Raw genomic sequence first — 12,964 nt, 5'->3', positions numbered from 1 at the left:
TTAAAAACACCCTTCTGAGGTAATATATGCAGCGTTCGAACCAATCACAGCACGACGTTACTAACGCACTTCCGACTCGTGCACCGCTTGCAAAATTAGCCGGGGGCGCGCTTGGCAAACGGCTAAACGGCTAACGGAACAGGGAGAAAGGAAGCCCAGACATTCACGACACATAGTGAACCATAGTAATCTGCACCAGTGCAGAAAAAATAAACTGAACTAATCTGACCACACACGGTATGTCTTATATGTTTTCTAAATGCATAATTAGCGGCAGTAACGTTACATCATGAGGTCGTTTGTTAGCTGTGATGCTAAAAGAAGGAATGAGGGTCACTTTGATTTGTTTATCTTGTTTACATTTTATTGCATTTATTAATGTTCCCAATTTGCACTGTTACTCTTTTCTACTATATCTACCATAATCGTCTGGTCATTTAATTGCCCATTTTATTTATTTACTTTTATTTATAATTTCATTGCTGTACTTATCTGTTCAAGTTATTGATTTATTGTTTTAAGTTATGTATATAGATAATTATCCTGTAAAGCGATTGTGCGTCATAAAACACCTTTGCTTGCACTGCACGCTATTTACTTTTCACTTGATTTACACAAACTAACACAAAGGAAGACAATCGGTCTGCAGCAACTGCAAAAAAACATCATTCACTGTGCTCTTTTATACTGTACATGATCTCTTGATCACCATTTACAGTGGTGTTGCACCTAAAGAATAGAATATTTTATGTTTTTCTTGCACATTTTTCAAGGCATAGGAACCCTCATCCCAGATGAACATGTTCAGGGTGCTATAATATTAATAATCAAAACACCACTATACAATCCAAGGCTGTTGGGGTGCTTTCTTTCTACACTTTCAGAAAAATGGAGACTGAAGCAGTAAGTAAATAAACAGAGACATTTTATTTATGTTCTGTCACTGTTTATATATTTTTAGAATACTTTTTTTTTTGTTTGTTTACTTGCTCTTCAGGAGGTAATCCCCATTTGGCAAAATAAACCACATGGTTCAACTCGTAGTGTGGTGAGACGAATCGGCTCTACACTGCCACTTAAACCCGGTCCCAGGGCTTGTTTCCAGGTATGGGAATAAAATTTTTCATATAAACAAGCATATGCTTTCATGCATGCTAATAATTAGGTGGTTGAGTTAAAGATTGAAAAGTGAAGTGTTGTAAGTTAACCCTCCTTAGCTTTTCAGGAAAAAAGTCAAACTTTTGTTGTTTCGCAGACATTTTTGAGAAGGAACCGTAAGAGTGTAGCTTTTTTAAAAATGAAATGTTATAACATTAATTTCCCTGAAATAGTAGCAATAAAATTATGCTGTTCTTTTGGGATTTTAGGTCATTTAGATCTTATTTATGTGTAAATGTGTCTTTTACCATCTTCACTACAGATCTACACTTCTATAAGTTGAAACATGGCTTACATGACAAGGCTTAAACCTAGTCCCAGACTAAAATTCATGTTTGAGCTGTTTTAACTGAAAGCAACTTATCTTAAAATATGTCAGTGCCATTGTTTTGTCTCGAGATGCACATCAGTAATGTTTTTTTTTTTCTTCTAAGGCACATTTATAAAAGCTACTTTAATGTCCTAATTGAACTAACGTCTAATCCTGGCTTGATCAGCCCTGTCTGTGAAACCAGGCCAAAGTAAATCAACAATTAATCATGTATTTGGGCCAGATTGCAGCCATCTGGTGAAAACAGAAATATAACATGACTTCATGTCAGAGTAAAATCATGTTTTGACAGTAATGGCCAGTAGATGGCTTAAGTGTTCTATGCACCCACCCGTTGCACAAGAATTTGAGATTTTATGCTTAGGAAATATATACTTGGATATTTATTTAGACATTATCTGACTTTTATGTGTCAAAATGTGGTATATTTATTTTTTAATCATTTTGAAGCATAATTTTTGCAGTAGATGGGTGGGTGTGCAAGTTTTTGCACTCTAAATGTTTTATAGTTCCATATCTGTATTTATATTCAACATTGGGGCTGATATATTCAACACATTTAAAAAAAAAAATAGCTCTGCATTCGGGTCTTTCCCATTAAGTTGGTGTGACTTTTTTTTTTTATTGATGACCTAGACCCATCGAATGAAGTCCATTTTTTTGTTTAAGGTAAAATATTGAAGAAAAAAAAATCCACTCAGATTGAGGAAATATTTGTATAAAAAATGAATTCAGTCAAAAATGACTTTATAAGAGATGTCGTGGCCAGCTCGTTCCCGACCGTCACATGCAAACAAATTTGTTTAAATTGCAAGATTATTTATTTATGCAGAAAATCATCTATTACAAAAATATAACATCATGTTTAGGGACTATTGGGAAAATAATAACCCAATAGGGTTATGAATGTTGGATTAAAAAATAAACAAACTAAAAGAAAACAAGTTGGAGCAAAAGACTTCCCTGGAGAATTATGTTCCACCAGAGGAAGCACTGGTGAGCAGATTACTACAAACTTTTAAACTCTTTACCGAGATTTTTTTTACAGTCTATGCTCTTTACCCATAAATTGAAAAAATTAACAGTGACATCTCTGGCCAATCACATGACGAGGTCATACTGCCCCCAACAGATAAGAAGTGGAAGACGGGGCCATAACAGGGATAAAAATAAAGGTATGGCTGTTTTCTGTTTGTGTTCTCCAGGAACTCCCAGGACTTCCTCCAATGCGCTCTCTGGACGGTCCACTGGTGCCTACACTGGCAGATATTGCCTGGATTGCAGATGATGAGGAGGAGACGTATGCCAGAGTCAGGTAAGTCTGTCTTGCTGGTGCACGTAGCTTCATATAGTGCACCAGATTTCCTATTTGGCTGCATTTTTAATGGTGTTCTGTAGGATTTAGTGCTAGATCCACAGTTTATAATATTAAAATAATTAATTTATCACAATGCTGTCTTGCTGTTTGTCAGGAGTGACACACGTCCGCTGAGGCATGAGTGGAGGCCAACACCGCTGCTGGTTATGCACAGAAACTCGTCTGTGCCCAACTTCAGACGAGAAGGCAGGCGAGTCGAGGGTCTGAGGAAACCAGGTTTAACCGCTCTAAACCGCACCACAGCTTTACAAGATGAGCTGAGTCGCCTCCGAGCCCAAATCGCCAAGATTGTTGCTGCAGAATCAGGTTCAGTATTTGACTAAAGCTTTTAGTTTTTATTGGGTTCTAGTGTTTTTGACATTGGCAAGTTAACGCTTAAGAGGAATTTTAGACTCAAAATTAAGACTTGTCTGCTGCAGCAGAAATTTAGTAGTCAATTTGATGTATTTGCTTGAAAATATTTTGACCTGTGGTGCTTCATCATAAAAATTTGCCTCATCATTAGATTCAAACCCGATCACCCCTGACCTGCTGTCCCCTGACGACACTAGTGTGGGCTTCTCCATGGCTCCTTTTGAGACTGCTGCTTACCAGCCTGCTCCCACAGCCTCCTTTGTCATTAGTGATGTCACAGAAGAGGAAGAAGAGGAGGAAGAGGATGAAGAGGAGGAGGTGTCAGAGCTGGTACCTGATCCTGTGCCGCCAGTTTCCATGACAGCATCTGCAACTTTTGATCTTGATCGCCCTACTATGGATTTCCGGGAGCCAGAGGAAGACACTGTGTCACTTTCAAAATCAACAAGCTTTGCCGATGTCATGGACATCCTGAAAGACATGAACCGCATGAAGATGAGCAAGGACAGGTGAGTGCTGTTTCAAAACCAACATAACACTGACAATGCAGAAATTGTTTAGAATTGTTTTTATTCTTCTGTAAAGGCCTTTTCTTTTTACACCATATATGAGATGGGAAGTTGTTAATATTATACAACTACTATTCTACTACTACTTCTCTCGAGTCTATGGTAGCCCATAGAAATGTTTGCATGACAGTTATGAAATTTGGCACACAGATAGAGGACAGTCTGATCTGTTACCATAACAAATTTAGAGTCCCTAATCCAGGGGGGGTCCAGTCCTGCTCCTGGAGAGCCACTGTCCAGCAGAGTTTAGCTCCATCCCCAATAAGACACACCTGAACCAGCTAACCAAGGTTTTTCTAGGCATACTAGAAACTTCCAGGCAGGTGTGTTGAGGCAAGTTTAAACTGTGCAGGACAGTGGCCCTCCAGGACCGAGTTTGGACACCTCTGCTCTAACCCAATCCCACTAGCGCCACCAACTGTCCAAAGTTGCACTCACATTCATGCTAATAACTTTTGAACCATGAGGGCTTGAAATTTTTCTCTTTATTATTAAAGCATTAGTTCACTTCAGAATTCAAATTTCCTGATAATTTACTCACCCCCATGTCCTCCAAGATGTTTGTCTTTCTTCAGTCGAAAAGAAATGTTTTTTGAGGAAAACTGCAGGATTTTTCTCCATATAGTGGACTTCAGCAGCTGCAAACGGGTTGAAGATCCAAATTGCAGTTTCAAAGGGCTCTACACGATCCCAGCCGAAGAAAAAGGGCCTTATCTAGCAAAATGATTGGTCATTTTCTAAAAAATATATAAATTTAGATACTTTTAACCACAAATGCTCATCTTGCTCTAGCTCTGCAATACACCAGGCATTACGTAATCATGTTGGAAAGGTCACACCTGATGTAGGCGGAAGTACCACTGTAGGGCGAATAACTGACATCCGACATCGTTGTTTTACCTTTTTTGTAAAGGGTGTTCGACTTAGTCTTTGCACGTTTGCTTTGTATACACTGGATCAGTACTGCGTATCTGTCACGCGTGACCTTTCTAACGTGATTACGTAATGAGTGGTGCATCACAGAGCTAGTGCACGACGAGCATTTGTGGTTAAAAAGTATATAAATTGTTTTTTATTTTGGTTTCTTTAAGAAAATGACCGATCGTTTCACCAGATAAGACCCTTATTCCTTGTCTGGGATTGTGTAGAGCCCTTTGAAGCTGCACTGAAACTGTAATTTGGACTTGCTACTGTTGGTAGCCATTGAAGTCAACTACAGTACAGTCCAAAAGTTTGGAACCACTAAGATTTTTAATGTTTTTAAAAGAAGTTTCGTCTGCTCACCAAGGCTACATTTATTTAATTAAAAATACAGTAAAAACAGTAATATTGTGAAATATTATTACAATTTAAAATAACTGTGTACTATTTAAATATATTTGACAAAGTAATTTATTCCTGTGATGCAAAGCTGAATTTTCAGCATCGTTACTCCAGTCTTCAGTGTCACACAGAGGTCGCGTTAACCGAAGATTTTCCGTCATTGACGGAATTTTTTTATCAATGACGGAAAAATCTGAAGGCCGTCCGTCACGGTGACAGATTACACTCAGGGTGATCTACTGTAAATTGTAAGTGTAATTCACACCCCTGTTCAGTTGGTGGCGAGTGCGCTCCAATGTAGCAGCAGAGCACTGGATCCAGAACAAAAATAAAACTGGCAGGAATCTTTTGCTATGCGTTTGATACTGATAACACCCAGGCGAGTACCCAGAAGCTACAACTCTCTATCACGCCACATTAAAGAGCGCCAAAACAGTATTTATTGCTTGAATTTCTTAATGAAATGGACAGAATTTGAAATCTGAGACTTTTCTTCCATATCAAAAGCAACACAAAGCGTTAAGCCTATTGCGATTTATTGGATCGGAGGCGCACAATGCACTGTTTAATCATCAACTGAAAACAGCATAGCCTACCAATTGATCGACTATGGTTTACGAATCGATATTGGTCTCATGAATGCGCAAAACAGCAAGGAGACATTTTAATTGTTTATTAATAAAGTAATGTTTTCTGAATCAGTGTCGGCTACAAAGATGAAGTTGATATTGACTATCATCTATGGATGCGCTAGAGAGAGAATGCACTTCATTCGGTTTAGTCTACATAATCAGAGTAGCCTAGGCTATTTCTTTTCGTTTTGAATTAATTCGTTTTCGTTAAAGTAGGTATTTAAAGCTTTCTGTAGATATATTTCTCATGTATGTGAGGCAAGCAGCCGCTGAGTTTCGGTTCATTTAGCCTGTAAGACGCGCTCCAGTTCACGTGCCAGTGATCGCGCCCGCGCCTCCATGTCATGATTATATTGTCTGTTATATTTGCTTCTTATTTATTACATCCAGGCAATTGGTTAATGAAACATTGATTAAAATTAAGATACAATTTTTACAAAACGAAATTCACCTTAAAGAAAGGCTTTCTACAAAATAAAACTTAATAAAGTGTTTAAAATCATGTCTGACCCACTCCATGTCTCCGGATATACTGCGCATTTCATGATGCATCTTACTCATGCTGTTAACTTTTCATAATCAAATAGATGAATTTAAAATATAACATAGGACTATTTAAACAAATATGAAACTACGTTTTTTTTAATGGCTACCAACACGTAGCCTATACAACAGTCACGTTACAGAGAAATTTCACGTGTCAATTACCCGTCATTTTAATTTTCATATTTTAATTATAATAACACATTTAATTGCTTTTATTTTTGTTCAAATGTTATAAGACATTTAATTGCTTTTATTTGTGAACAAAAATAAAAGCAATTAAATGTGTTATTATAATTAAAATATGAAAATTAAAATGAAGGGTAGTAATAGATTATGACGGAATTTTTACGACCCCGTCCGTCAAAATGACGGACAATGTTAAAGTCTATTGCAACCTCTGGTGTCACATGATCCTTCAGAAATCATTCTAATATGCTGATTTGCTGCACAATAAACATTTATGATCATTTTCAATGTTGAAAACAGTTTTGTACTTTTTTTTTCAGGATTCCTTGATGAATAGAAAGTTCAAAAGAACAGTGTTTATCTGAAATACAAAGCTTCTGTAGCATTAGACACTATCGTTCAAAAGTTTGGGGTCAGTAAGAATTTTTATTTTTATTTTTTTGAAAAGAAATTAAAGAAATGAATACTTTTATTCAGCAAGGATGCATTAAAGGGATAGTTCACCCAAAAATGAAAATTTGATGTTTATCTGCTTACCCCCAGTGCATCCAAGATGTAGGTGACTTTTTTCTTCAGTCGAACGCAAAATTATGATTTTTAACTGCAACCGCTGCCGTCTGTCAGTCAAATAATAGCAGTAGATGGGAACTTCAACTATAACAGTAAATAAAACTTGCTTAGACAAATCAAAATTAAACCCTGCGGCTCGTGACGACACATTAATGTCCTAAGACACGAAACGATCAGTTTGTGCGAGAAACCGAACATTATTTATATCATTTTTACCTCTAATACACCACTATGTCCAACTTCGTTCAGCTTCCTGTTAGTGAGGTCAAAAAACGCGTTCTGTTGACGGAAGTGATGTCTCGCCCATATACTTCAATGAGCGCGAGACATCACTGCCGTTGTCAGAGCGCGATCAGACCTCACTCACCGGAAGCTGAACGAAGTTGGACATAGTGGTGTATTAGAGGTAAAAAATTATATAAATAATGTTCGGTTTCTCGCACAAACCGATCGTTTCGTGTCTTAGGACATTAATGTGTCGTCACGAGCCGCAGGTTTTAATTTGGATTTGTCTATGGAAGTTTTTTCGACTCTTATTGTTCAAGTTCCCAATCACTGCTATTATTTGACTGACAGACGGCAGCGGTTGCAGTTAAAAATCATAATTTGTGTTCGACTGAAGAAGAAAAGTCATCTACATCTTGGATGCCCTGGGGGTAAGCAGATAAACATCAAATTTTCATTTTTGGGTGAACTATCCCTTTAAATCAATCAAAAGTGGCAGTAAAGACATTTATAATGTTACAAAATATTAGATTTCAGATAAACACTGTTCTTTTGAACTTTCTATTCATCAAATAATCCTGAAGAAAAAATATTGTATACAAATATTTTGTACAATTATACACATTAAATGTTTCTTGAGCGGCAGATCAGCATATTAGAATGATTTCTGAAGGATCATGTGACACTGAAGACTGGAGTAATGATACTGAAAATTCAGCTTTGCATCACAGGAATAAATTACTTTGTCAAATATATTTAAATAGTACAAAGTTATTTTAAATTGTAATAATATTTCACAATATTACTGTTTTTACTGTATTTTTAATTAAATAAATGTAGCCTTGGTGAGCAGACAAAACTTCTTTTAAAAACATTAAAAATCTTAGTAGTTCCAAACTTTTGGACTGAACTGTATATGGAGAAAAATCCTGGAATCGAAAATTTTTTTGACTGAAGAAAGACAAAAATCTTGGATAACATGTTATTTTAATAAATTATCAGGAAATTTGAATTCTGAAGTGAACTAATTCTTTAATATAGTAGGTGCTGTTGTGATTTGTAACTAATAATCATCATAATAATAATATTTTTACCATTACTATTGATTTGTATTTATAATAATCATAATAATAATAATTATAAATCAATAGTGATGGTGTTTCAATGCCTATTTTTATTTTATTTATATTTATATTAATTATAAAAAATGTAATTGAATTTTGCGTGTTAAATTTATAATTATTATTTTAATGAATAGTGATGGCATATTAAAACCTATTATCATTATCATTATTATTATGATTATTATTAATAAATAATATAGTGAATAATGTTAATGTTTATTTAGATATAACCGTGGATGCACCTCACTGAGGGAGGAAGATTCTGCCTCTCTTATATCTGAAGCATTGAGGAAGAAGTTCATTCTGAAGGACGATGACATCAGTGTGAGGAAATAATCTATCATCCAGACCCTCTCAGCAGATTCTCTATGTAAGGCTGAAGCATGGATTGCTTTTCTCTTTGGTTTAAAGTTACAAAGATGAGAGAATAAAACATGGCTGTGAAAACGTTTTTATTCCTTTTTTTCCTACTGGGTCAATAGGCCTGTGCCTGTGGACCGATGCCATGGAAACCCCATAAAGCCTAAATGGAGTTAATCTGCGTTCCTCAGTGCTCCCACAATGCTGCGCTGTTGTGACACGTCTGGAAGGAAAGGAAGCAGTTATCATCAGCACACGCACATACACACTCCAGCTGGCACTGAGCGACCAAGTTTGTAATGTGTGTGTGTGTGTGTGTGTGTGTGTGTGCGCGCACATAAGGGTCCATTAAGGATAGCCTTTATTCTCAACAGATCAGTGATCACTCAGCCTTCATCGTTCCATCATAGATTTTGTTAAATCCAAGCACTACTTCCTGTTTCACCATCATTGTTTTGTTAACTTCAATAGGACATTTATTTCTTCAGATCCTTAGTGTGCAGTTGAAATTTCACATCATATTATTCAAGCCATGAAACAACAGAAGATTCCCGAAGGAGCCCAGTTCCAATTTGTCGTTTTGTAGATGTGTAGTTTGGAGCTGTAGAAGTGTATCTCTTGCCTTACACGTTTCCTCATACAACCCTGTTATACTTGAAGCATCTGATGTTACGGTACTGACGTGCTTTTGCCTCCGTTTAGAGACTAAACAAGACGCTCTTCTGTTTAAAGGGTTTTTGTGTGTGCATGTGCACTGAAGATTTCGGATTGCATTCACTTGTAATTAGCGCTCTGTGATTTTTCCCCTTCTTCCCTACAGACTTTTGAGGTGTATATTGTGCCAGAAGACTGATGTGGTTCAGCAAACAATGTAACATAAGTTTGAATTCATATTTTGTGTGGTTTATCTTCAGGAAGAACATGGGCTGGGGGAAAAAAAACTATTTTTGGTTTTTGCTTGTCAGGCAGGTTGTAAATGTTTCTGTAAAATCTGAATAGCATGTGTGATGTGGTGCTGGGTGTGACTGTAAGCCAGTTTTGAGAATGCCTCATGTTTTATATGATGATGAAGGATGCTTTGTTTCCATTTGCAAAGTGTAACAAGAAGCTGTTTTAATACATACACTGCTTTTGTGCCATGATTGCTCACTAAAGTGGGAATCAAACTCAATGTGCTTTTCATTTCTTTCACATTCTTGTTTGGACATGCCTGCAGCCTTTCCCCATCTGTTTGACATTGCATTAGAAGAGATGTTTGGTGTTTTTAATCCCAAACTTTTCCTCAAACTTCACAATCTTCCAGCTCCTCCATACTTTTAGTACTAATTGTAGTTATCTTCACAACATAATTTAAACCCACAACTACTTAAAATTAACTTCCTTAAGTGATACACTAGTTTACAGTACAAATGTTTTCATATCAGAGTTACAGTCGTATGAATCTGATCATTATGCTAATGGGCGAGTAGAGCTGTAATATAGGGCGTTTTATCACGCACTGAACGTACTAAGGTATGTTCCTGTACCTGTCAGTAACCGGTAAAATATGTGTGCTACTTTTTCATTCTGACTGCAGGGTTTAATTTATAGTTTTAACCATAGTAAACACTGCAAGTTTTCTTTGATTCAGGTCAGTCTTGCAGTTTCATGATTTCTTTTGGATGAAAGAAACTTGTGTACTTGTGTTTTCATTTTGTCAAATAAGGCAATTCTGTCTGCTTGTTGTTTGTGCGTAAGACGGGAAATAAATGGTTAAAACGCATTATAATTCATGTATTTTGTTCAATGTGATGATGATCAGCATCCACAGGGGGCGGTATTCTCTACAGTCTTAACAAGTATAACATTTACTTTACCGTTCAAAACGAAGTTTGAAAATTAATAGGAATTCACATTGGTTGAGACACTTTTACCCAGTCATCTCTGGCATCTCTATTTCGTATAAATTCTGTTCTTTTGACATTTTTAATTATCATAGAATGCTTTGAAAGTGTCATAGTGTGGCCCTGTTTACACCTCGTATTATAGGGTTAGTTCACCCAAAAATGAAAATTCTGTCATTAATCACTCACCCTCATGTCGTTCCACACATGTAAGACCTTCGTTCATCATCAAAAATAGCTTAATTTGTGTTCCGAAGGTCTTACGGTGTGCAGCGACATGAGGGTAAATAATTAATGACAGATACGTACGGAGAAAAACATACGGAGAGCAGCAGCTTTCGTTTCAGCTCTGATAGCTGCAAGAAATTGTGAATGGTGAGAGAACATTGTGCTTGGTACATTTATCATCTTAAACCAAACTTTGATCTCCAGCCAACAAAGGTTAAATCTCATCCGACTAGTGGGCTGCTCGTAATGTTTACGCATTAGGTCAGCAGGTGGTCTTTTATGGCTGTTTGAACGCATTCAACCACGAGTGCAGTGTTGGGTAAGTTACTTAAAAAAAAAAAAAGTAATCCACTACAAATTACTACATTAAAATTGTAATTTGATTACATTTTTTGATTACTGCGTGTAAAAAAAGTAATCAGATTACTAATTACATTCAAGTTACTTTGAAAACCTATAAAACCTACAAAAATACACCACAAACTAAAACTCATAGTTCTTTCAGTAATTTAATATTGACTGAAAAATATTACAGAGGTATGAAAACAGCAACTTGACTTAAAAAATATTTGTTAATCATCTGTAGATAGCTTATTCATCCGTAATCATAACGGTCGCCTGAGGGCGCTCATCTGTTAGCCTGAGATTCTAATAAACTACAAATAACTTTATTAAAACTAATATATGAAATATTGTACACTTGTTACTGTATTTATTTATTTATTTTTTTGATTATGAACAAACCAATTATACAATCGATACAACTACAAAGCTGGCACGTATGGTATGTATGATTACAAAATAAAGTCCTTAAGATTGTTATTAATATTATTATTTTATAAAGTAACATTGATAAAAGTAGTTTTATCACGTGTTGAGCCGTTTCTGTGACAGCTCAAGCTCTCTGATGCACAGATACACTCACTTAATTTCGTTCAGTCTTTGCAGATAGTGCACTCAAATGACATACACTACATAGGGATTAGTGAGTCAGTGAACGAATTACCGGTTTCGGACACAACTTAAACATTCCTTGCTGTGTGTAGCATGTATGTGTGTGGTAGCTTAAATAACCGTGTTTATGTTTGTATGTAACTGCATTAAGAACAGGAAAAAATTGTTGAAAACATTTATAATAACATTTTAAAACAGTATTGTCCAATCTAGCTTGTTTAGGCGAGGTTGGACCTCGTCTTGGGAGTAGGTATCCTCCTCCACGCGTTCTCCAGTGATTCATAATGACGCATCCGCGCCAAACGTGATTTCTTTTAGAAATGCACTTTACCTATTTGTTTTTTTCTTGTAACGCAAGTAATTTTATTGACATCAGTAACTGTAATCAAATTACATACATTTAAAATGTAATGCGTTACATTAGGTTATCAGGAAAAGTAATTAGACTACAGTAGCGCGTTACTTTGTAACACGTTATACCCAACTCTGCACGAGCGTTTACACTACGAAAGCAATCCGGTCAAATCCTTTTTCGACTCTGGAAGTGGTCAAAAGTGGACAGCTCAAAACGTTTTAGACCCTGTTAAGCGTCGTTCACTGTTATCCGATCAATCAAAACGCATCTTAATACCATGTGTAAACAGCCACAGTTTCGACAAAAATGTTAAGAAACACAACTACTTTCAAACGTGATAAGAAATGTTTCATGAACAGAAGGAACTGTAAATTCAGCTTTGCCAACACTGGAATAAATTAAATTTAAAATAGATTATAACAAAAACAGTTATTTTAATCTGCAATATACTGTTTTAGTGTATCAAATAAATGCAGCCTTAGTGAGCATAAGCTTCTTTCGAACAGTAGTGTGTTAAATGTTTTTTTTTTTTTTTTTTTTTTTTCTTGTAAGCTAATTCTCATCAGTTCTCATTACATTGAACAGCTGAAAACTCAGGTTCTGATGTTCTGTGAAACTCTAGACCTGCAGCTGAAACAAACACACTTTCCGATATGTGATCGTGTCTCAGGCCAAACCTGTTGCCAATGACTTTCTTTGTTTATTTTGAATCATTTACCAGATGCTTTTATAAAAAAGTTACTGAACACAAGAAACGTATAATGCAGAAGCCAACAGTATTAGCAGTG

At 36.1% G+C, this 12,964-nt stretch overlaps 1 protein-coding gene across 1 annotated transcript; it reads left to right on the top strand.

Moving 5' to 3' along the window:
* Positions 1-90: 90 nt before the first annotated feature.
* mtfr1l (mitochondrial fission regulator 1-like) lies at positions 91-10,511 on the top strand. The gene is made up of 8 exons (XM_067367347.1): positions 91-237; positions 774-903; positions 998-1,105; positions 2,695-2,804; positions 2,962-3,173; positions 3,373-3,730; positions 8,621-8,766; positions 8,879-10,511. Exons 2-7 carry the CDS (start codon positions 889-891, stop codon positions 8,730-8,732), a joined length of 915 nt encoding a protein of 304 aa, XP_067223448.1. The 5' UTR covers positions 91-237; positions 774-888; the 3' UTR covers positions 8,733-8,766; positions 8,879-10,511.
* The last annotated feature ends 2,453 nt before the right edge of the window (positions 10,512-12,964 follow it).

This window comes from Chanodichthys erythropterus, chromosome 18 (genome assembly GCF_024489055.1).
Source record: "Chanodichthys erythropterus isolate Z2021 chromosome 18, ASM2448905v1, whole genome shotgun sequence".
NCBI classification, from domain to species: domain Eukaryota; kingdom Metazoa; phylum Chordata; class Actinopteri; order Cypriniformes; family Xenocyprididae; genus Chanodichthys; species Chanodichthys erythropterus.
Note: the sequence above shows the minus strand (reverse complement) of the source record. Positions and strands in the feature narration are given on the sequence as shown.